General features: G+C 40.8%; 1 protein-coding gene across 40 annotated transcripts in view; it reads right to left on the bottom strand.

Moving 5' to 3' along the window:
• Positions 1–25,969, bottom strand: part of RBFOX2 (RNA binding fox-1 homolog 2) — a 258,130-nt gene that overhangs the window by 183,708 nt on the left and 48,453 nt on the right. For 2 of the 40 annotated variants that reach the window (XM_074326315.2, XM_074326310.2), the window contains exon 1: positions 10,949–11,046. The exons of 34 other annotated variants lie outside the window; for them this stretch is intronic. In XM_074326315.2, the coding sequence (XP_074182416.1) occupies positions 10,949–10,990 (42 nt within the window). In that variant the 5' untranslated portion in view covers positions 10,991–11,046. Of the gene's footprint in view, positions 1–10,948; positions 11,068–25,969 lie in introns of those variants that run through there. 4 more of the 40 variants (XM_074326317.2, XM_074326320.2, XM_088796798.1 and 1 more) reach the window with 3 other exon arrangements.

The raw sequence follows: 25,969 nt of genomic DNA, 5'->3' as shown, positions 1-25,969 counted from the left end.
TGTGCTGGTTAGCAATTAACTGATTCAGCACCAAATTCACCTTTGTTGCCTGCTCTGTGAAAATGGATCTGGGCCCTTTAAATATTCTTCCAGCAGGCATGATGTCAAGCTTTGTCAGTAGAGGGCACAGGGAAGACATTTTAGGAGAAAAGCGTTCTGCTTCCTGGTCCCAGTACTTTCTCCGCCTTCCCAGCTCCTGCAGTGCATAGCAGCCAGCAGTACCCAGCAGCCAGTACCCTCCCCCAGTAACCCCCTTCGGGCTGTTACATAGCAGAGTGCAGACAACTCCCTGTGAACAGCTTTCCCCAGTACCCTAGAGGATAGTTTTCTGGCAACTTTAAAAAGGCAGATTTCCAACAAGTTCTGCAAGTCTGGTAGTATCACAGGGACTTACTTCTCTGCCACTCAGAGAGCCACAGCCATGCCCTCTCCTATAAGGTCTAGATCTCAGTCTCAGGTGCAGGGGACAGAGGAAGGGGAAGAGAGCTCTTCTTCTGGGTGCTTTGTCTCAGCCCTGGGGTAATATGTAATTTTATACTAATGATATTAATGATATTTTATCATGTATCGATCACATTATTTTATTACATTATCTTATATCTGCTATTATATTACATCTGCTATTCATTAGAGTTTTCTTTACTTTTTACAAGCTATTCCCTAATTACCAAAATTAATATAAGACCTGGTGTTATTTTACAAAAATTAATATAAGACCTTATTTTACTATAAGTAAAATAAGACTGGGTCTTATGTAATATGATATAAGACTGGGTCTTACATTAATTTTTGCTCCAAAAGATGCATTAGAGCTGACTGTCCGGCTAGGTCTGATTTTCAGGGAAACACTGTATTTCAATCATCTGTTGTAGTACATAATTCTTTATATTACATTCCGAATCCAAATTACAGTGTTTCCCTGAAAATAAGACCTATAATATATTATAGTATAGTATAGTATAGTATAGTATAGTATAGTATAGTATAGTATATTAGACCCAGTCTTATATTATAGTAAAATAAGACCAGGTCTTATATTTAATTTTTGCTCCAAAAGACGCATCAGAGCTGATTGTCTGGCTCGGTCTTATTTTGGGGGAACACAGTACTTGTAGTCTCTCTGTTGACTGAACCCAGACTGATACAGGTGAGCTGAAACAAAACGTTAACAGCCACTTAACTATATACAGGACAGACATTATGCTTAGTGTTTTCTATACATTATCACTTTGTTTCCTCACTAAAACTCTGTGATATATCTCTGTATACTTAAAAAAAGGTGAGGCTCAGAAAACTATAAAATTTGCCTACAAAAATCCAGGTCTGTCTGACACTAAAGTCCCTGCTGGTTCACTGCTATGACAATTTATTTTTCTTCACAGAACCTAGCAACACTTTTTAAAGAACTAAATATCTCTGCACAAGGAATGAATGAACACAGCAGACCTAACTGCTATCCTTGGAAAGGGCAGCTTACACAGCTGGCCTTGGCTGGCGTCTAGCAGCTTAGATGTCGGGGCGGTTCTCTTCCCAGAACTGGTGAGAGCAGCTCGCTGTGCCTAAGCTGTGCACACAATACGGCTTGTGCTGGACAGCTGCTTTCCTTCAGGGAGGCTGGAATTCGGTGTGTACTAGGCAGAGAGGGTGGCTCTATGAACAGCCCTTCCCACTCACCCCCCCAAAATGAAAAATCTCGGCACCAAGTCTCTAATGAGCGTCCCTGGTAGACAACCAAGTCTCAACTCACTGCTGACAGAAGTGAGCACATTCTGTGTGACTCCACTAGGAGAGAACTCTTAGAAGCTTGAGCCTGACGTCTTCTGGACTTCACCCCACACACATTCTCCCCTTCTGATTTTACTTTATATCCTTTCACTGTTATAAATCATACCCATGAGTATGACTATATGTATGCTGAGTTCTGTAAGTCCTAGTGAATCACTGGACCTAAGGTAGTTTTGGGGTCCCCGGACACAACCTACAACATGCCACACATTTTATTAAGTGCGGGGGACACAAAGATGGATAAGGCCTTCGCCCTCAAGGAATCTATTTAAATTTCCAGTCTATTTAAATTTCCCTTCTTTCACTTCTCTGATCTTCATTTCTTAGTCTGTTCACCACTTAAAATAGATTAGATACATTTCTCTGAGCTAAATTTCATTCTTAGTGCCGAAGTGATGCTAAATATTTAATAAGTCCATCAGGCAAAATCTGAGATACACAGCTCTAATAAACTCAAAGGCCGCACAGTCTTTTCTCTTCACTTTCCCCATCTTATTGTTCCTCATTAAAAATACATCGACAAACCCTTGTACATTGCTAGTGGGAATATAAAATGGTGCAGCTGCTACAGAAAACAGTTTGGCGATTCCTCAAAAAGCTAAATATAGAGCTACCATACGGCCTAGTAATTCCACTCCTACATATATTCCCGAAAGAACTGAAAACAGGTACTCCAACAAATACTTGTACACACATGTTCATAGCAGCTATGAACCGTGCACAACAGCTAACAGATGGAAACAACACAAATGTCCGTCAATGAATGAACAGATAAACAAATTATGGCATGTACATATAAAGGAACATTATTCAGCTATGAAAAAGAACAACGTACTGGCACATGCTACAACATAGAGGACCCCTGAAAACATGCTAAGCGAGAGAAGACAAACAGAAAAGGTCGCATACTGTGTGATTCCATTTATGTCCGAAAGCAGACTGGTGGTTGTCAGGGGCTGGAGGGAAGGGTATATGGAGGATGACAGCTGAATGGGCACGGACAGGGTTCTTTTGGGGTGATGAAAATGTCTGGAATTAGACAGGAGTGGTGGCTATACAACACTATGGATGTACTAAATACCACCAAATTGTTCACTTCAGAAAGGTTAATTTTATGTTATGTGAATTTCATCTCATAAAAATTGTTTGGAAAAGCAATGCAGTGTACACCATGGTGTAAATGAAGAAATCTAACCTTCCTGATTTTATCTGAATGGGTACTTGTAGCTTGAAATAAAAACATCCGTGACTTCAACAGATACAGATTTTAAAAAGTGCTGTACCTCAATATATACCCTGGAAAACTTAAGACTCAAAGTGTTTCTGTAGAGTATGTATACATGTTCTTCCAAAAGCATAGAAGAACGCATATTTCTAAAATACTATATAATTTTATATATAATTTTGAATATGCATGCATAAATAAAATCAATATTTTAAAGACATCTGCCTATTTCATCAATATCCCTAAAAGTATATACATTTAGGTTGGCCCATAGTTTCAATGAAAAAACAGCATAAATCCTTATATTCAGATTTTCCTCATATTCAGGCATATATAGCACATATATATACCTTTTTTGTTTCAATCTAGAAGGCTATATCCCGAAATGTTCAGTGATTACATGTCTTAGTGTTGAGTTTGGGTGTATGAGTGATACACATTTTTTCTTTTGCCTATCTGTATTTTCTAATTTATCAACAATGAACATGTATTATTTTTATTTAATCATCAAAACCATGAAGACAATAACAGCATCTCCTCACATCACAAATGCTGTGAAGATTAATGAGAGAATACACATAAAGCCCCTAACACAGCACTCAGGATATCGTAAGCCCACAATAAATGTTAGGTAGTGTGGGTGTTACTATATTTACGGATTTGTAACTATTCCTCAGGATACATGTCTTTCATTATCTAAGGCAAAAGCATTCACCTTAATCCAGGCCTGAGTCACCTGAGTCCGGCCTAAATTATGTAATAATAGTTTCTTAGCTGGACCAGCAGCCTCCATCCACCTCTTCACAATTTTCTTACCAGGGCCAGGGTTAATTTCATAAAACACCACTGAAATCACTCACGCCCATGCTAACGGCCCCCCACCGCTTAGACGATCAAGTACCAAACATCCCAAATCGGGCCTCACCAGGACGTTCCCTGGTTCTCCCCATTTACTTATTCGTTCAACAACATTTACTGAGGACTTTCCTGTGTCTGGTACTATGGTAGAAACAGAAGACAAATAAGTTATCAATTCTTCTCTTAAGGAACTCATAGTCTAGTAAGAGAGAGGCACGTAAATAAATACAACAAGAATCATGCAATAAGATGTAAATGTAAGGCCCAGAGGGGACAAGGGTACATGGTTGATAATGGTGTGAGAAAGGCATGAAGAATGAAGAAATCACAAAGAAGGGAACACACAAGAGGCAAGATATGAATGGAGTTTGGAGGATGGCGGCCAATGGCCACTTTCGAGATACAAACTTGACTCAGTTTACTTCCTATCTTAGGGTATTCTCCCACTTCAACTCAACCTAAGTAAAATCTAGTGAAGTCCTACATCTCTTCACAATGTAATTCCCATAATCCCTAAAGCTCAGTATTTTTTCCAACTGTGGGTCAAGGCCCATTGATGACTTATTTAAGAGGTCTCAACCATTATTTAAAAAAAAATTAGAGCAGCAGTTCTCAAACATTTTGGTCTTAAAGTCCCTTTACAACTTAAAAATTAAGATCCCCCAAAAATTTTGTTTATGTGGGTTATAAGTATTGATATTTGCCTATTAGAAACTAAAACTCAGTAATTTTTTAAATATTTGTTAATTCATTTTATACCAATAAACCATTACACTAACAAAAAATGTTATGAAAATAACTACATTTTATAAAATTAAAACAAAATTTAGTGAGAGTGGCTTCACTGTCTTACATTTTTGCAAATATCTTTCATATCCAACTTAATAGAAGATGGACAGATTTTCCTATCAGCTTCTGCATTCAATCTTGAATGATATGTTATTTTGGTTGAAATAAATGAAAATTTGGCCTTTCATAGACATGTATTTGGAAAAGATAAGAGCATATGAATAGTTTTTTCACATATCTATGGATATTGTTCCTTAATACTATACCAAAACTTGAAAAGTAACAGTTTCTTAAAAGTTAGCTGCAATGTGGGATCTGAAATCCTATCGATAAATTTTTCATACTCTGTTAGATTAAAATCTATTGGTCTGTCTTGCATTTTGAAGGGATTTTTACCAATCATGACTATGTAACATTATACATCATTCATTTATAAAATATCGGTTCAGTAAGTTATAAAGCTCTTCTAAATTTTGATGCATTTCATTACATAATCTTTAAAAAATCCCATTCACTCAATCACCATCAATCTCATCAGAAAAATCTTTAAGCTCTGGAGCTGTCAAGCCCATTATCCAGGACACAAGTTTTCCAAAAATCTACTTTTGCTCGAGCTCAAATTTTATCATAGGGAACAAATTCTGTCATTGTTTTCCTTGAAATGGCAGGCTCACTTCATTCGTTTGAAATAAAATGTCTGCCAAATACCTAATCTGAATAACCAATCTGTCAGTTTATTTTTCAAGTAAAAATGGTATTCCATGAAAAAAAGTGGGTAGCTCAGCGGGAAACTCGAATAATCACAAAAGTGTTTTTCCTTGAGACAACTGTCATACTCAGTATGCAGAAATGCCTTATGTGTATTACCCATTTTGTCACACAGAATATTAAAAAGACATAATCAGGGTGGAGATTGAATAATAATAATAATTTTTCCGGTTTGATCAACAACATTCTGGCTTTTTTCTTTTCCTCTTTTAACTGCAAGTCTGTGTTGGGGAATAATATAACGACTCCTAGTACGATTTGGTGCCACTGCTTTGATTCATACTAGGGTGTCAGCAGTTTTACTCATCATTGCTGATGCAACATCAGTGCAAATGCCAATACAGTGGAAAAGGCAAATAACATCTTAGTACTATTATGAAAATAGTTCTGACCCTGAAAGAGTGTTGGGCACCTGGGGGGGGAGGGGGGTGTTCATCGCCTGACCACTTTAAGAATCACAACACAATTTTTAAAAAGAATCAACTACCTCACACTGAGTAAGGATATGAATTATTTCATAAAACTTAGTCACATATGTACAGATAAAAATTTAACTATATTCTAGATTGTCATATAAAATGGATCTCTTATCATGTATGGGTCATGGTCCAAAAAGCTTGCAAAACACCCCTTTAGCCCATGGTAATTACTCCCTTCTTAAAACTACTATCGCATTTACTGAGCACCTGAGTTTATTCCACTACAGCCTAATCTCTAAATGTATTACGCATATGCCTATGCCTCCTATTTCCAAAGAGATCATAAGCTCTCAAACTACATCTTCAACATCTTTGTATATTCCCCCAATGATACTAGATATATCACAGGTTCTCAAAAAACGAAATGTATTAAATTCCCTCATCAGTGTATTATGGGCCCAAGAAGCAATGTGTGTGGCATACTAAGCCCACAAAAACGTCCTAGTTTTGACATGTCACGAACAACTGCACGTATATTGAGGCACAGAGGGGAAAGTACAGTCGTTGGCATCACACTGACCTGAGCTATGTCCTTGACACACTTACTCGCTCCATGAGCACAGCACGTCACAAATTCTTCACCTTCTAAATGAGAACACAACCTACCTCACAGGGCTGTTCCAAGGATCGAGTGAGATAATACATGCAAAGTGACTTGTACAGTGCCAGTCCCTTCATGGGACAACACTGCTAAAGAACAGTAATGATAATAAGACACAAGGCCTTCTTCATACAAAACACTTCATCACAAACAAAACACAGGCAGGCCCAACAATTACAGGATCACAGGTTTTGAGGGAACTACATAAGTCATCTAATTCTAATCCAGCTGCTTGACCTGCATTCTCCTCACCTTGGCCCACATTCACACCCACTGACAGACCTTACAGATAAGAAAACCACTTAGCACACGGTTTTAAACGTCTTTCTCAGTTAATAGAGCCAGTGAGGGGCAAACTTAGTGTCAAACCATCCTCTTATTCATAACAATCCTGCTAAATAGATGATAGTAATCCTTTTTGATTGATAAGGGAAACTCAGGGTCAGATTTACTGAGGTCAAATGATATGTCCAAGGTCTCATAACCTATAAATACCAAAAAGAGGCATAGAACCCAAGACTTCAATTGCAAATGTGGGGTTCTTCCAACTATAACTTAGAAGGCTATCAAAGAACATGAAATTCACTTTGTGCAAACATTGATAATTATTTGCATTCAGATCTGAATAGAATAACTCATATGGTTATGTGAATACTTATTATAACTAAATATGCGAATTGATAACCACCAACAAATTAGTTTTGTGTTGTGATATTCAATTCAAACCAGTGTGTCACTGAACTTCACAAGTTTCGGCATTAAAAAAAAAAAAGATACCTCTTCATTAGCCTCATTAGAGCACAAAAGAAATGTATCCCAAAGGATACTGCTACAATGTTCAAAACACCACTCTGAGATAGGCTAACACGCTGAATATCACAGTCTTAATTTAAATTGATACTTTTACCGAAGAGATCAATTTGGACAAAATAAAGTTTATTTTAACTGGCGTGTATTAGCTATTTCAATTTCGCTTGTGTAAGGGTCTCATCACTCCCATTGCTATTCAATACGATGTCAAGCCAGCTCTGTTGCTTATCAGCTATCAACTTGGGCAAGTTACTCAACCTTTCTGCTCGGTATAACGTGTGCTGGTGCCTGTACCTTGCAGGGATGTTAAGTAAGATTAGGCATAACGTACAAAAAACACATAGGAGTGTACCTATCCTACAGAAGAAAGCTATTATTATAACAATTTTTATTATATGTTTTAAGTTCACAATTCTGTCTTATCCCTCAGTCCCCTGAGACTTGTACGATTGAGTGAAAATGGACCTTTTTATTTCCTACTTCTGCTGTTGCTTCCAATCCCTACCGGCTACACTGCCAATCCTCAGATCTAAACTGTCTGCCATCTACTTCTGCTGTCCCCACAGCAAGTCCCTGAACTTGCTTTTATTGTATTAATTCCATGGTCAGAAAAAAAAATTAATACTCATTACTTACCAATTCAATGATCTTCTGATAATTGCCATGCTAATTCTTTGCTTGGAACTAGTCTAAAAGACTTCCTGGGGGCAGACATGTGGCTCAGTTGATTAGAGCGCGAGCTCTGGGCAACGGGGCTGCCGGTTTGATTCCCACACAGGCCAGCGAGCTGCGCCCTCTGCAACTAGAATGTAGTCAATGAGCTGCCACTCAGCCCCCGAGGGGCCAGATGGCTCAGTTGGTTGGAGCGCAGGCTCTCAACCACCAAGTTGCTAGTTCGACTCCTCGAGTCCTGCAAGGAATGGCGGGCTGCCCCGCGCACCCCCCTCCCGCCCCCCCGCAACTAACAGCAACTGGACCTGGAGCTGAGCTGCGCCCTCCACGGCCTAGATTGAAAGGACAACAACTTGACTTGGAAAAGTCCCGGAAGTACACACTGTTCCCCAATAAAGTCCTGTTCCCCTTCCCCAATAAAATCTTTTATAAATAAATAAATAAATAAATAAATAAATAAATAAATAAATAAATACTTCATAGGAAACCCTCTGAATTTATTTAGGGTTCTTTTCCAATACCAATTTTTAAAAAAACACTAACTTAATTGTTTTAAATATATGGTCACCATTTAAGAATTGCTAACAGAGCTGCCTCTCTTAGCTCTCATCATACCTTGATTCCGGTACCAGCTCAACTACTCAACTCCTATAATTCTTCTTCCAGCCCTCTTGGATAACAGTCTCCATTAAGTAAAAGGCACTTTGTAGAAAAGGACAGCAAAGAAAACTATACGTACACTTCTCTGTAGTACAATTAGAGGTCAAGCTAGCTGAGAGAAGGGCAAGAGGCAAGGAACCTACACAGACAGGTTGGTACTGGGTGTCCCCTTGGCGGCCCTTTCTGAGGGGACAGAACTACTATACGGGTATCATTGAAAGGCTGAAGGGGAGAGAGGGGAAGGCAGTAGTATATATAGGCACTGCAATATTCCAGATACTTTATACGTATCATTTCGTGGTCTAGGTATTCCTTGCATTGTCAGGTGAGGAGACTGAGACTCAGAGAGATGAAATGACTGGACCAAGGCCAAACAGCTAGTACGTAGTGGAGCCCGAGTCACAATTTTCACAGTGCTCTTCCCATTCCGTGGTACACAGTGACTTCGTCCAAAGAAGCATTTATCCCCAGGCCAAGCAACCGGGAGGGTAAGTGCATGCTCACCTACACACGGGCTTAGCCAGACCGTTCCTCTTTCTTTCTCGAGTGGGCGTAAGTGAGAGGTAATGCATCTTTAACCTGCAGTTAGCACCCAGCTACTCCCCTTGCTAGAAGAAAAGCAGTGTTTCTCACATTTCAATGTGCATACAGGTCACTGTAGGGGATCTTGCTAAAAATGCATTTGGGATTCAGTGGGCCCAGATTCTGCCTTTCTAACAAGCTCCCAGGAGATGATGCAGCTTCCAGCTTCCAGTGCTTGGGCCATACTCAAAAGAGACTACACTCAGCAATGGTTCCCAAACCTGGCTGATCATCAGAATCATCTGGAAATCCTTTAAACACTATAGATTCCTGGGGGCCCCTCCTTCCAAGACATGCAGTGGTATCTGGGACCTTCTACCTCCTAATTCTGTAATTCAAAGAAATGCACCGTTATTGATGACAATAACCAAAGTAAGCACTGACTGAGAACACACCAAGCGCCTCGATGCCTCCCGTGTAGCTTACTGACCCCTCACCACCCTGTACGGCTGGTACTCACAGCACTGGCTTTCTTGCTTTATACTTTCACATGCGGAAACTAACGAACCAAGGGACGGTTCCTTGTCCAAGGTCAGACAGGGAGTCGCAGAACAGGCATTCAGACTGGAGCCAATCTGATTCCAAAGAGTCTGTGCTCGCATACACACTCATAAGCCTGCTTCCCACGTTACCCAATGGTAACAGACACATTTGAACAAATACATCCAAATGGGTCACCTCAGAAGATGTCACCCTGGGTAGGTTATGTTCTTATTCCTCAGATGCTGCCATCATTCAAAACATTGCCATCGCTAAACTAAATAATCTAAGAGCTCTTGTTCTGAAAATGAAAATGCCCTCAGAACCTAAACCTACCACTTTAAGTATCTTAACTGGGATAAAAGCTCATCATCTGAGCATCGATTTGACTTCTGACAATCCCGAAGCAGGAAAAGCCAATTCAAAGAAACCTGAGTGTCTGATCAAGCTGGGTATTTTTTTAAATAAAACATTCAGTGTTACGTACTGACAATGTTTTCCTCATCACTCATCTCTGAAGCCGATTCCAAACGAGAAATCTATGTTTTGCGCAGCGTCTGTGTCACCAGAACCAAAGTGACTATTTTCAAGGGCAGAACTCATTTGGAGGCACAGATTCTGTTGTGTAAAAAAGGAAATTCAGCCTCTCGGTCATCCTAAAAGAACCACATTTGCCCTTCACAGTCAGTATGAACACGCACACATATGTTCACCACGGCTGTCTTGAAGCACGTAGTCTTTCCTTCTGCCGCAAAAACAACTGCTCTGATTTCCTTACAGATTTTTCTAATAAAAAGTGTGTTTTATGTACACGCATCCATTCATAGAAAAAGAAACATGATAATCAGGTATTAGCAAAGCATTTAACTGCATGCAGCATCATAAAAGGCATCACACAAAGGCAAATATATATCCAAACTGTATGCACAAATACCCTCACGTACAAGGGATAAAGGCACACACAAATACTACAGGAACATAACTATAAAAAGACATTATATTCTACATCTAGATTTGCTCCTTTGTTAAATGAATACGTCCTTTTTCAACAAAGAAAACATTCTGCAAATTCAGAATGATTTAGATTTTTAAAAAGCAGGCATTAATGCAGAGCAGCACAATTCCACACAACCAACCTCTCTGCTTGAACTGGACTCCCCACACCTTACTGAAGCCACAAATTCCCCTGCACAAACTCCCACTCCACCACCCCCCACGCACACCCAACTCCCCACCAACCTCACAGGGGTTCCTGGGCTGGTCCATGGAATCTGATGACATCACTCTCTCTTCCTTCCTGGAATTCTAAACCCTGCTGCTCTCCCCTTGCACACAGCTACCATCTCCATGGCAACCTCACCTCCTCCTGCTTCCCTATTGGCTTCACAGAGCAGGATACACAAAAAGGTTTTCCGTTTTTCCCCCGCACCACCCGCCCCCAAAAAATGATGCTTTCAACAGGAACCTGAGCTAAATTTAGCTACTTGGGACTCAGAGTCCTATGACTAAGAAAACACAGAGAAATGTCCTCCTTCCTACATTCCATCCTCCTCTCAAGCCCACCCCAACGTGGCTGCTTCACCTTCTCTCTGGCCCCCTCCCCAAAAGCAACATTTGCTGAGCGTTGAAACAGCTGGACTGCCCCCATAGAAGGTTGGCACACAAAAAACAGCTCACACCCACCTGTCCTCCCAATGAGAGAACCAAAATAAAAGCCCGCAGCGGTCAAAAACTGTTTGATGTGCCGAGCGTCAGTCTTCGCTGCTTCCTTCCATCCCAAGCCATGCCGAAAGGCACAGCAGCCTCTAACTTCTTAAAAGACCGGATTCTCAAGCTGTTGGCTTGATAACATTTACTCTACCAGAGGGGGAAAAAGAGGAGGAAAAGGGGGAGGGAAGTGAGGGAGAAAGACTGCATACTTCAGTGACCAAACACGCTAAGCCTGGAACCACAAATCCTGGGTCCAATTTTCCATCCCAGGGGCTGACATGCTATGTAAATTGGAGCACATTCTCACATCCTTCATCTAAAAAGCAGCTCCCACATAGGGATGCTGTAAGAATTACTGACAAAATTAATGTAAAGTAGTTTAAGTCCCTGGGCCAAAGGGACTGAATAAATAGAGAGTAAGCTGACATCATTAGAATGAAATTCCTGTGGATGTTAACAGAAATTAATAATCTCAGAGGAAGAACATGAACTTGCAGAAAATTATCCTTTCATAGGCATAGATATACCATAAAATGCACATAATTTCTTGAACCATAGACAATTCCTTAAAAGGTGTCTACTTCTAGAAAAACCCAGCCTCATACACCAGCCAATTTTTGATTACTAACCAATTTTGGAGCTGGCCCTGTTTTTTCTTTGCTTAGTCCTGACTCTAACTTGGAAATTGCTACTCACGCTCCCTAAATGATGACTGACTATGGACCAGGGCTTCTTTTTCCAGTTCAGCTGTCCACCTCCCATTCGAGGAAGGCATTTTCCTCTCAGAGCCATATGTGATGGCTGAACACTACCAACGAGCAGCTATAGCCTATATGACTTTAAAGGACAAAGCATCAATTGTCACCAAGTAGGAAAGGCTCCAAGGAGGTCAGAGCCTTGTAGTATGAGAGAGTGGATTAAAATAAGACACACCCGGGAAAACTGTATTTTCGGTTTGCAGGGCAAAGACTCAGCTCCAGGGCATCAACTCTCCAGTGAGAAAACAGCCATGAATGGAAAATGACTTAGTATAATAAGAAATAGTCATTTACCCCAAACAGAATTTAAACAATTTGGAACATTTAGCAGAGTCAAAATGTCCCACTAGTTACCACACAGGCATCCAGAGTAAGCTTCACAACTGCTGTGGAAAACACCAAAGGATACAGCGTTTGCTAAGAAACAGCTTAAAGTCACATTCCAGGGGGAAAGAGGGGAGGAAGGAACTCAGTCTGATCAGCCCATCTCTGAGATACGTGCTTTCTTGTGGCTCCTAACAAGCCACTCCTCGTGTGAAACCTTTCCTGCGTACCATCACTGGTCAGAAAGCTCCACAGGCTCACCGTGAGAAGCACTCTTCCAAAAGGCCTTCTTAATGCCTAAAAACAAACACATCAGTCACCTTATTCTACAACGGGAAGGCTGAAGCCGTGCTTCCAAGATTGCCTATCAGATCAATTACTGAGCTTGACTTATGTTAGTTACCAGTATGAAATCTATCAGCAATACCTGGACTGAGTGAGCTGCTGCAAGTAAAGCTCTAGTTCCCTATTCCTTTCATGCAAGTGAGCATTTGGGGCACTTACTGTGTGCCAGGGTGTTTTTTTATATGGGTTGTCATTACTTCTCAAAAATAAAACCAAAAAATGGCAAGTTGTATATATTCTTACCTCACTTTGCAAATAGAAACAAGAGTTCTAGAGATGTCAACGTGACCAAGGTTCTAGAACTCATTTAATATTTTTAAAAGTGAAGATTCAACCCAGATCTGTTTGGACTCTGTTTGTGCTTTTTTCTACTTGGCCTCCCATTTACAGACTGTTGGGATTAGAAGGAAATATTTAGAAATCATTTAGTATCTGTGTGTTCTTATGTCATCAATAAAATATAGGTTGCTTGACATCAAGGTCAAAGTCATACTTTTTATGTATCACTAACAGTATTGAACCCTAAGTGGGCACTCAATACTTATTGATTTATTATTCTAATCCCACTATTTTAAACTTCTGGACTAATGGCAATGATTCTACTCAGATCTTTTTAAATTAAAACTGGCTTGAGAAATTAAATGCTGAAGGGAAATGACAAAACTTCAGATACCATATTCCGGAATTTAATTTTATAATATTTGAAATGAACAAAATTATCGCTGTCACAATGCCTATACTGGCCTGGCTATAATGTCCTGATACCTACACGGTCTCATCTGCTGGTTTTAATCCATAAACCCTAATGCAGTCAGCATCTATACATTAGATTTATGATTTCTAAATTCTGCAGTTAGAACCAGAGCATTTCAAAGTACTTCTCCAGGGAACCCACTAAAATTAAATCAGCTGATTAGAGAGGACAGCACTAACGAGGCCAAGGTCAAGTGTCTGACACCAACATGAGCCGCTAGCATCACCCTCTCCTACTTCCCACAATAGGTGCCCTTTTGTAAATATACCCCTGGGGTTACTGAGAGATTAATGCAAAATATCACTTCTTTTGAAAAAAATTTAAAACATGTATCTACTGATGTCAAATATTATAATTGGCTTTTATCCTTTAGAAAATAGCTATTGTCTTTCAGAAAATATGGCCATCATTCATCCTTTCTTGCAATATTTATTGATTACCTACCACATGCCAGCTGATAGTCTCAAAAGGCTAGCACTGGAGGACAACACAGCTACAATGTGATATGTGATATAGCAGGATGTATACAGGAACGGTGAAAGTACACAAGAGGAAATGACTAATTCTAGAAAGTGTCACGGAGACTGAGCTCCAGTTCACTTAGGTAATGAGGCAGGTAAGGTTAGGGCCTTCCACGGAGAAAGAATGAAAATTTCCAAGGTATGGTCATCCAACAACATGGCAAACTTAAGAGAATTTTCAAGTATTTTACTAAGGTTAGGTGGAGAATTGAGAGATACGCCCAGTTGAGAGAAGACAAGACAATATCTTTTAGGTTTTCTACCTCATCCAGGTTATGTTTTCCTAAAATGCCTTACTGTAAGTTAGGTTTCCATAGAGTAAAGGGGGGAAATCTCAACACCATGTGGAAATTTCTTCTCTTTACAGTGTCCATTATAAGAATAAAGATCAATAAAAAGCTTCTGCACAGCAAAAGAAACTACCAACAATATGAAAACGCAACCTACAAAATGGGAGAAAATATTTGCAAATCGTATACCTGATAATGGGTCAATAACCAAAATATTTAAAGAACTCATACAACTCAATAGCAAAAACAAACAATCTGATTATAAAATGGGCAGAGGATCTGAACAAACATTTTTCCAAAGAAGACATACAAATGGCCAACGGGTACATGAAAGGTGCTCAACATCACTAACCATTAGAGAAACGCAAATTAAAACCACAATGAGATACCACCTCACACCTGTCAGAAAGGCTATTATCAAAAGACAAGAAAAAACTGAAGGTTGCCAGATGGGAGGGCGGTGAGGATGGGGGAGCAGGCAAAGGGATTAGAAAGTACAAATTGGTAGTCACAATATAGTCACGGGGATATGAAACAGAGTATGGGGAATATAATAATGTTGTAAAGATCACGTAGGGTGCCAAATGGTCACTGGACTTATCAGGGGGATCACTTCATAGACTGTGCAGATGGCTGACCAATGCACTGTACACGTGAAGCTGAAGTAGAATAAGTAGAATACACACACACACACACACATGCGCACACACACGCACACACACACATGCACACACACACGTATATATTAGTTCATAGGATGTAAAGTATAGCATAAGGAATATAGTCGATGGTATTGTAATAGCTATATATGTTGTCAGAGGGGCAGTAGATTGGGGGGGTTATAACTTTGTGAGGGGTGTATATGTCTATTACGTTGCTTTGTACACCTGAAACTAATAAAATAAAATAAAAGACAAGAAAAACAAGTGTTGGTGAGAATATGAGAAAAAGGAACTCTAGTACACTACTGGTGGTAATATAAATTATTGCAGCCATTATGGAAAACAATATGGAAGCTCCTCAAAAAAATTAAAAACAGAACTACCATACGATCCAGCAATTCCACTTCTGGGTAGTTATCGGAAAGAAACAAAAACACTAATTTGAAAAGGTATCTGCACCCCCATGTTCATTACAGCAATAGCCAAGATGTGGAAACCACCTAAGTATCCATCAGTGGATGAATGGATAAAGAAAATGTGGTGTATTTATACATAATGGAATAATATTCAGCCATAAAAAGGAAATCCTGCCATTTGCAACAATATGGATGGACCTTGAGGACATCATGCTAAGTGAAATAAGTCAAACAGAGAAAGACAAAAAGACAAATACTGTAAGATCTCACTTATATGTGGAATCTTTTTTTTTAAAAATTTTTTTTAATTAACTCACAGATACAGAGAACAGATTGGTGGGTGCCAGAGGCATAGGGTGGAAGAAATGGGTGAAGAGGGTCAAAAGGTAAAACTTCTAGTTATAAAATAAGTAAGAGATGGGGGTGTAATGCACAGCATGGGGACTACAGTTAATAATACTGTATTGTACATTTGAAAGTTGCTAAGCAAGTAGATCTTAAAAGTTCTCATGACAAGAAAACAAATCTGTACCTATATAAGGTGGTGGAGGTTAACTAGACATAGTACGGTGAGCATTTCACAATATAGACACACATCAAATCATTACACTAAAACTAACATAATGTTATATGTCAATTATATCTCAATTTTAAAAAACAATATAGGTCAAAATGAGGTGCATTCTTTTCAAAATGAAGCTGTTAGTGGCTGAGAATCCTTAATTAAGAGGATCTTGTCTGCAGAGCAACATCCAAATTTGCTGCCCTGTGAAGCAGAGTGAAAATTTCCTTATTCTACTAAGAGAATTGGCTTAAAAAGTGAGCGGTGGCGTTTATTCAATCAATGTTCCCTTCCGATGGCTGTGGAAACTCTTAGAGTGCTGACTATCTGAAAAGCAAATGTAGATTACTAAAAGAACCATCATCATACCCACACAACAACCCTAACATATAAATACATAAAGGATGTACATACCCACATCCTACCAGCTTTGACAGGCAAAGGATTAGCACATGTATGAGAGGAAACCTATGTATCAGCTGTCGCAATCATAGGATAAAAGTAGAATCAAATTTTTAAGTAAACTTTTTAATGACGTGACTATATGATATATAGAAATGGGCAAAAATCGTAAGTAGACTCCATAAATTTCCACAAAGTGACCCGCCCACGTAACCAGCATCTAGGTAAAAAAATAAAGAACATGACAGGTACTCCTGAAGCCCCTCTCATGCCTTTGCAAAGTCACTCCTACCTGGCTGCAATGATGGCTGCAACACCATCGATTCGTCCTGCCTGTTTTGAATTTTCAATAAACGGAATCACACACTATGTACTCTTTTGTGCTTGCTTTGTTCACTCCATATTGTATTTGCAAAATGATCCAATAGTTCATTCATCATCATTACTGGAAAGTATTCCATTTTATAAATATATCGATTTATTGAAAAACATTTCAGTAATGTTGAAAGGTATTTTGTGGTATTTCCAGCTTGGGGCTATCACTAAAAAAGCTGCTATATATATATTCTTGTACACGTCTTTTGGTGCACATATGAGTACATGCACATTTCTGTCGGTTACACCCAGGCGTGGAAATGCTGGTCCTAGGGTATACTGATGTTCCTTCCACTTTGGGAGATTCTGCCAACTGCCAGTTTTCTCAAGTTGTACCAACCTGCTTTCCCACCGCAAGGCATAAGGGTTCCTGGTGCTGAACAAGCTCGCTAAGATGTGGCAATGTCTGCCTGCTTCATTTCAGTTACCTGGAGTGGGGGTGGCACTGTTTCACTGTGGTTGTTTGCGGCTGATGAATGATGGGGGCCGCTTTTTGGGCATTTGGATATCATCTTTTGTGAAGTACCTTTTACAATCTTTTGCCCATTTTTTTACTAGGTTGTTCAAAGATTGATTTATAGGACTTCTACATATTGATTTGTAAGAGTGATTTCTATATCCTGGACACCAACCAGATACGTCCGTTGCAAATATCTTCTCCTACTCTATGGTTTGCCTTTTAACTTTCTTTCTTAGTGATGCCTTTTAATGAACAAACATTCCTCATTTTAATGTAGTCAATCAATCATTTTTTTTCCTTTACACTTAGTGTTTATGTCCTGGTTCAAGTAAAGACTACCATGAAGATATTCTCATATGTTTTCTTCTGGAAACTAACAAAAGTAGTATTTCAAATGCATTATTTTTAAAATTCCCAGGCACATTGTTTCATGTATATACAAAATGCACAGGTGAAGTTTTCTTCCACCAAATAGATCAACCAACTCAAATAATCTGTGAATTGAGCACGATCACACTAAATTAAATTCACTCAGTGCCTCTTATGTGCCCGAGGCTGTGTTAAGTGCTACAACAAATAAAGGGGATATGTAAGAGGTGATCCCTGCCCTGAGTGAATATTAACCCTACCTGGTAGCATGATACTCAAATATTAGTTGTGTCTAGTGTTTAAGTAAAACTCACCGAGGATTTTGACATCAGAGCCCAAAAATCATAAATAATCTTCCACCACCCTCAGCTCTCCCAATTTCTGTTTCAATAAGGGACAGTAGGACAAAGGCTTTACTTTATTACTGCTACTGCTTCTTCAATGCTCACATCTAAAAATCATTTACCAGTCTTCATAAGACTACAGCAAAGATCTTAACAAGAGCTACCTACACAGTATTATTGCACAACTACCTAAAAGAAATAGCTGAATCGAGAAATTCTGCAATTTTTCCCAGACTAAAAAAAATATCATTCTAGCTAGAGAAGAGTGGGGCCGAAAAGGAGAAAAAATATATATGTATACATATATACTCTGACACACTCACACAACCCTCCAATTTTTTCCTAAATGTTTTCTAATTTTCTTGCCCATCATTATTTATCCTTTTCTTCCTGGTCTTGAGGAGAAAGGTTACCTTAAAAAAAAGAAGAACAGCCAAACTTGAGAAAGGGTCTCAGTGAGTTAGAGATCAAATATATATGCGTACATGACCCCTATTTTATAAAAGGTAATTAGGGAAGGTCAATTCTGAGATGAGAAGTTGAAAGGGGTTAAAGAATCGTCATTAAACCAATTTAGATGCACATAGAGTTTTTAAACCAGAGTCACTGAGTTTTATTTTGTAACAAGCCTCAAAATAGAATTGTGCTGCTCTTCCAAACATGCGGAACGAACAGGAGGGAAAAGAACAAGTCTGCTAATTTTAGAGGTCAAGGTGGACCAGCTGCTTTACAGGCTGGGCTTCTAGGCCGTAAGCACATTTTCTGAAATGAAGCAAGAATCCATTAACAGAGGTAAGGGTGACCCTCAAGCTCAGGTAGTTTATTACCTTGTTTATAAGAAGAAAAGAAAAGAAATCTATAGAATTAAAACTCTTTAATGAGGAAAATGTTCCAAGTTAGTGCTCTGACCCAAAATAATACGCAAAGGCATAACCAGCTAAGAATTAAGCTCTTCAACAGGAACCATCATTTCCCCCGCTATTCATTTACTCAACAAACTTTTACAATATGTTCACCTATTATGGTCTCACAGCCTAGGCACCATGTATACACAGTGTGAAAACCAGACAGTCCCTGCCCTAATGTGGTTTAGTCATACTGGAGAGAAGACATTACACCAATAAGCGAATATCTAGCTACCAATCACAATAAATATTAAAGAAAATGGGGGTAAATGTACTTTAGGGTTACAAAAGGCCTGCTTAGGAGGCCTTCTAAGCTAATGGGAACACAATGAAAGGAATCTTCGCAGTGACCACAACCAAGATGTCTAGTTGATTCACCCCTATCGTTTCTGACTCATTTCTTCCAACGTCGGCTATTGTCTCCACCCCCACCCAGTCTATCCCTATATCCTCAATGTTGTCTCTGCTCAAACTAGCCAGATTTCATGGGATGGCCGGCCTGCGACGGGACGGCATCTGGGTGCTCTGGCGGCCCAGCACGCAGCATCTGACGTGCGCGTCCCCAGCACAGCAGGGCTGCCTGCTGAGGTGAAGCAAGCTCTCAAGAGCCCCTCACATGGCTCCTTCCCCACGGCCTTGGCAGATGTGGAAAGGTGTCTGTCTGCTCTCAAGCAGGGCGTCTGCCTTCCTGCCATTTCCAAAGAAGCTTCTGTGAAGCTGCATGTCAATCTACAATTATCGCAATAAAAAGTGCAATTAAAAACAATGCAGTTTTTAGAGCCTCAAAGCCTCTCTATAAACAGTAACTAAATGGTTCATCTCCTTCCTCTCTCCAGTATCAGCTCTTTATATGTCAGAGGCATAAAGTTAGCACGTCTAAAAAGGGAAGAGAATGACAATAAAAAGTTTAAAATGATCTTGAAACCAATTTTTAATCACTACATTCCCCTTAGGAAAGAATTTCTTCCTGAGAAGAATTTAGGCCTCACATACAACTCAGGGTGTGGAAGAACATCTATCACCTTTGGATCCGGAACGTGAGGGGCTGAGCCTGTCTCCCTGACACGTACGACCTGTATGACACTAGGCAAGTGCGGTGTTCTCATCTGCAAATGGAAGGCCACCTCATATTAAGTGAGATAATATGATTTTTGGCAAATTATAGCCACTCAACAAACAAACAAGCAAACACCTCAGGTGCCTTCTCTTCTTCACACCCGAAGGGGGATTTTTAAAAAATAAAGGTAAATTGAGGACGTTATTGCAAGCAGCCGATGGTTAAAAATATCAGGTAATTCTGCGTTAACGTCAATGCTATATTGCTAACACTCACTCATAAGGAGGGGGATCATGTGACCTGTCTTAAGAAATCCCAGTTTCAAATAGTCTGATCCATTAGTCCTACTAACACCAAACTATTCCAGAAATTCAAATATTTCCATTTCCAAACCATATCTCCCAGACGACCTCGTTACCTAGAAATAGCACAAAACTTTTTCATCAGACAACATATTCCACACCGGGCTCAAGGAAAAATGTGACCATCATGCTTACAAGAGGATAAAAGGGACACTAAAAGTAGACAGGTCAGGAGAACAAACCAATGCTGCTGAGAACTTTATGACTAGATCGTATATTTTCACACAGTCTATCCTAATAAATGCACATGTATGCAACAACATGAACACCCAGATGGATCGGAATGAAACTGCGCAGCCCCCCCGATGCACCCCGGGGGCCGCAGGGTTTCTGCAATCGTCAGCTAACTCGAGAAAGAAGCCTGCTAGTTGAATACCAAGCATACCCTCAGTCTAACAGGCGTCTGAACCAAAACAGAAAACTAAGTTTATACGTAAAATATATTCTGGTGGAGTCTGGAAGGCCCTTAAGAACGAGCCAAGGTCCCTGCAGCTGAGTGTCACCACAAAATCCTCTTGTAACCTCTGCAGAGCGCCTGAGATACGGTGCAGTCGTTGAGAAGCTGGCCAAATTCAAGTCTACATCACAGCAAAGAAGGTATGCTCCCCTGACAATAGTGCTACGTGGGATCTGAGTGCAAAACACCTTGCTCCCTCTACTGGGTATAAGGTCACCATCAAACTCGCCCTTTGGCACACAGCCAGAAGGGGCCAATGAGCCTCTGTTTATAACGTAAATATCCCTGTGCAATATTCCAAACTCTTTGGAAAGGGTGCCAGGATTGAAAAAATAAAAAAGTAAAGAGTGGCTCGGTTTTCCAAGTTGGCTTCACATTCTCATGTTCCCAACATCCACTTCCAGCAAACAGCTGCCAGGTCCAGAAAAAAAGCCTTTCGGCATCTGCCTTTAATTTGGCCATTCCGCCCTCCTCCCTCTCTCCTCCTCCTCCCCCTCGTCCCTGCTCCACCCCCACAGGAATAGGGCAATATAAATATTCATATTCATATAATTTTTTTAATATTCCCTGAAAACAAACGGAGAGGAGACTAGGAGGAGGAAAGGAGACTAAAATGGGGAGGTGAGCAGGGCAGTGACAGAATGACGCCCCTGGAGAGCCCCAGGTTGCTCTTGCGCCCCAGCAGTCAGGGCTGTTTCTGATTAGGTGAGTACAATTGCAGGGCTGCACAGGAAGTGCTCAGGGGGCCCTCTCGGTCAGCCCCATCCCAACCACACTGAAAACCTTTGTACTGCAGCAGGCCCATCTGGAATCAGTTAGGACCAGGCTCCTAGCAGGCTTTTCCTTTAAGGGGGGGAAAGAAAACAAGGCTGAAAGCACTAGGCTGCGCTTTCCCGCCTGCAATCTTCTCAGCCCTTCCCCCCAAATCACCCTTCAGGCACGTTATTCCATCTCGCATTCTGGGGTCACCATAAACAAAAGAGTCACATAAGAATATGAAGCACTCAGAGAGCTAGCTAGCATTCTCCCCAGGTCTGGGGACCCCAAGAAAATTACAGTATTCGTGCAACGAAAATCTCATTTTACACAATTTGGGGACGTTTTAAATGTTATTTTTAGAAATTCGAAGAGGCCTGCTTTTTTCTTTAAGCGTTTAAATGAAGCATGTCCTTTATGAAATTTTTTTCATTTTGTTCTGTCTTCTAAATCACAAAAAAAGTAGAAAAAGACAGACACTTTGGGATGGTTCTCCTAGCATTCCAAAGGAAAAATCTTTTTCCACTCACATTCCTCAGTTAAACTGCCAATATTCATTTCTGCAGGAAATCAGTTTCTACTGACGCTTTCTATAAAAAACCAGGACTTCTATGTAGTGTGGCAAATGCCTAGAACTAAGACTCGGGAAATCCAGAGAACAGTCCTGACGCCCGTTCGTCAGCCACGTGGATAGGAAAAAACTCCTTCATCTTTCTGGGTCTCTGTTTTTTCACGGGTGAAACATGGCGGAGAAGCAGATTCTCTATGATTATTTCCAGCACCACCACCCCCTCAACTTCCACACACCTAACAAAACCTAAGAGTACACACACAGCCAGCCTCCAGCTTTACCTAGGAATCACCACTTTCAGGCAATTTTCTTACTGCCCCCAAAGACCGTGTGTATGGCAGGGAGAATGGGCAGAGGCCGTCAGCTCCTACGACTCTTCTAGAAGCCACATTCTCTGTCTGCACGTGGCTTACTGATATCACAACCAAGGCAGGGGAACATGCTTAAGCACAAACACTAGGCTAGTCCTCTGTGCCCAGCGACCTGATCAGAGAAGTACAGCACGAAGACCTGCAGAATTAAAATCACAAATAAACGACTGAAATATAATTCTGTCCTTTGTGCTTAGTTTAGGAAGCTTCTTATTTGTTTAATTGAGCTCAACAAATATTTACTGAATCCACTAAGAAGGCCAAGATTCTCTGAGGAATACAGAAAAGAATCAGAAATTGCCTTATCTTCAAGAAGTTTATAATCTACAGGAGAGACACAGGAATGTTCAAACATAGTTTTAGTTCAAGACTGGATAACAATGAGGCACTTATAACGTATTGTGAGAGCCCCCTGACTGCTGCTTCCTCCAAGCACGTTCCTTGAGGGCTACACCTTTTTAGAGCTCTTTCCCTTCTATTCTTCCTTCCGTTAAACTATCAGGGTTCTAATAAATCTGAAAATTATGTTTCACCATGAAATTTAAAGGCTGGCATTATAAACTCTCTAAATAGTCACAGGGTTCAATAAATGTTAAATAAGCAGCTTCTACAGAGAGAGAGAGAGAGAGAGAGAGAGAGAGAGAGAGAGAGAGACCTACATAAACCAACCCCTGACCCACATTTGTCACCACTGCAGGAGCACTGAAAACGTCTCAACAGTTACGCCTAGGGCAATCGGAAACCAATTCTTGACCCAAGGCTGGGATCTAGACATTAAGAACCAGTGGAGCCGGTGAACATTTTGCAATTAGAACTGCATTAGAACTGCCGTTAGTGCAGCCTTGCCCTCAGCCACGACCAGAACAGCATGAATTACTACAGATCCCAAGTAAGGTTTGGGGCAAGAGGCACCTACCTACAGTGTTTCCCCGAAAATAAGACCTACTCTGAGAACAAGCCCGTTACGACCGTCAGCCAGATGGATGCATTTAGTACGTTATGACGATGTTCCAGAAGAAGATGACATGACTGTATTTGAATAAATGTAGAATGTTGTACATGAAAAAATAAGACATCCCCTGAAAATATGCCCTAATGCGTCTTTTGGAGCAAAAATTAATATAACACCCAGTCTTATTTTCGGGGAAATACAGTATAAGACCCGGGCTTATTTTCGAGAAAACACGGCACCACGAAACACCTGCCTTTATCTCGGTGTGTGCTCGCTGTTTCCCTCTTAAGTAAAATGGTCACACAAGGCTCTAGTTCTTAGAGGGCCCGTTTTTGCTATTTCACACGTGGAAATAGAAAGAAAAATGATCCTATAAAACTGAGACCGCCTTCCTTTTCCTTTCCTCGGTCACCAGAAAGCTGAGTGGGCTCCTCTTCCTGGGCCACTGCAGAGGGTGTCCCATCCTGGGTCAGCTCCCTAAACACAGCTTCCCTTCAGTGAGGAGTTAAACTACCTGCTCCCTAAACCGGCAAGACTGCAAACACACTGAGCGAGAAGAATCTAAGATATGGGGTTGCACAAACAGCAGGGTCACTTTTCCTGGGGGGCCTTGGAAAGTTGAACTGTAGGAGGCGCCCCCGAGGGACCTGGCCCACTCCTAAACATGGACATATTTCCAATTGGGTACGTTGTACTTGGCAGCTCGGCTGGCTCCCAAACCAGCCCTGAACAAAACTGGACTGGTCATGAGTCTTCGTGGCAAACAGCAGCAGAAGGGGCCAATCCAAACTCTCGGCCCTGCCAAAGGGCTGCAGCCTTTTCCTTAAAGGGAAAGCGCTTCAAGGTGAATGTTCACGTGTGTGTATTTGTGAAGAGAGGAAAGGAGTTTTCAGACTTTCTGAATTCCAACCTTCGGCTAACTTTATTTCCATAAATTCCTTTTCCTGTATTTGTTCTCCTCTGCAAGGACACCAGCACTGTGGTAGAATGTAACACAAAGCAGGTTAGGAAGCTACAGAAAGGCTGCCACAATCCCAGCACCACATTGGACCAAAGGAGGCAGGGAGAGTGGGGATTCACCCTGACTGCTCCCACTTGAGGGCAGTTTGGGGCCTTCCCCGCGTGGTCCTCGCCTTGCCCTACGGCTCTAACGCTACCTCAAACCCTGTCACCCCTGCCATTCCGAACTCCACAGCAGGGGCAGCGTGGCACAGGGCAGGGCTTCTCAACTGACTGTGGCAACCCTTTCCTTTGTAAGTTTCCAGTCCATCATGGAACGATACTTTTGCAGAATGCAATAAAATGAATTACTGGAAAAAATGAAATTTTAAAAAGACACACGACATACAAACTTTTTGTTATTAGATTCAACACTCTATCAAGTTGCGGTAAGAGTCTCAGCGCTCACAGTCCATTTTTATGCCTATCTGGCGGCCAATCGGTGATGAGCAGGGGACCAACATCTGCCTCCTGGTGACACTATGGTCAGCACCAGTACAGTGAGAAGAGAACTAGCTTTGACGCCACACAGCCCTACGGACGAATCCCAGCTCAATCACTAATATATGACTTTGGCCATATCATTTAATGTCCTGAATCTCAATTTCTGCATTTGTAAAATAGAAATGTACTGTATCGTCAGATACTTTGCAGGGCTACAGAAGGACTAGAACAACATAATGAAAGGAGCCTAGCACAGTGCCTGAGTTAGACCAGGGATCCAACAAGGTAATAACAATTCCTATCAGGTTTCTCCGGCTATTTCCCTTCATCGTTCTCTTTTAATCCAAAGGCAATTCCAGTTCCGGTAAATCCTAACCTTGGGAGTTAGTATTTTCACAGCTAATGATAATTAGCAAAAGCCAGATCTATGATGTCTTACTGTCTTTAGTATCCTTTCCTTTTTGGTGTCGGGAAGAACCAAACATTCTTCTTCTGCTAAAAATTCATTCCCATTTGATTTCTAGTGTTTTCTGTTTAACCCAAAATATAATTCAATTTCATTTTTAGTCAAACTCTTACCAGTTCAACCACCAATTCTGCTGCCATCGAGCTTTGTTATGTTTTACTAAACATTTACTAGATACAAGAAGAGTATTTATACATCATGTAGAAAGAATAACAAAAACATGTATCACCGCAGTTTAGCATTCTCCCCTCCCTCCCCCGACGGTCCTGTCCCCTCTCATATGCTGCTGAGGCCCTTCTTCACAACTCTCCCTAAAGATCTTCAAGCCCCGGCTCCACCACTGCCTGACCCGTATCAGCTTCCGAAGGTCACATCGCCTCTCTAAGCCTCTCTTTCATACCAAATGACTCTCCCTGCCTGAGTTCACGTAGGTCCAACCTCAGCACACTGCATGTGAAGTCCCCCTGGCTCCTCTCAGGCTCCTTACCTGTCTATTTGGGACAATTCTAGCAACCGTCCTCCCAGTCCTGAATTGACAACTGAATTCTCGCACCAAAGGCTGGCCACCACCTTCACTGCCCTCCTTTCTCCTCAGTCCTTCCTTCCTTTCCTCACTAAGTTCCCTTCA

Source organism: Rhinolophus sinicus, chromosome 1, assembly GCF_057876585.1.
Source record: "Rhinolophus sinicus isolate RSI-liver-muscle chromosome 1, RSI-T2T, whole genome shotgun sequence".
NCBI lineage: Eukaryota > Metazoa > Chordata > Mammalia > Chiroptera > Rhinolophidae > Rhinolophus > Rhinolophus sinicus.
This window is presented reverse-complemented; position numbering and strand designations above follow the sequence as displayed.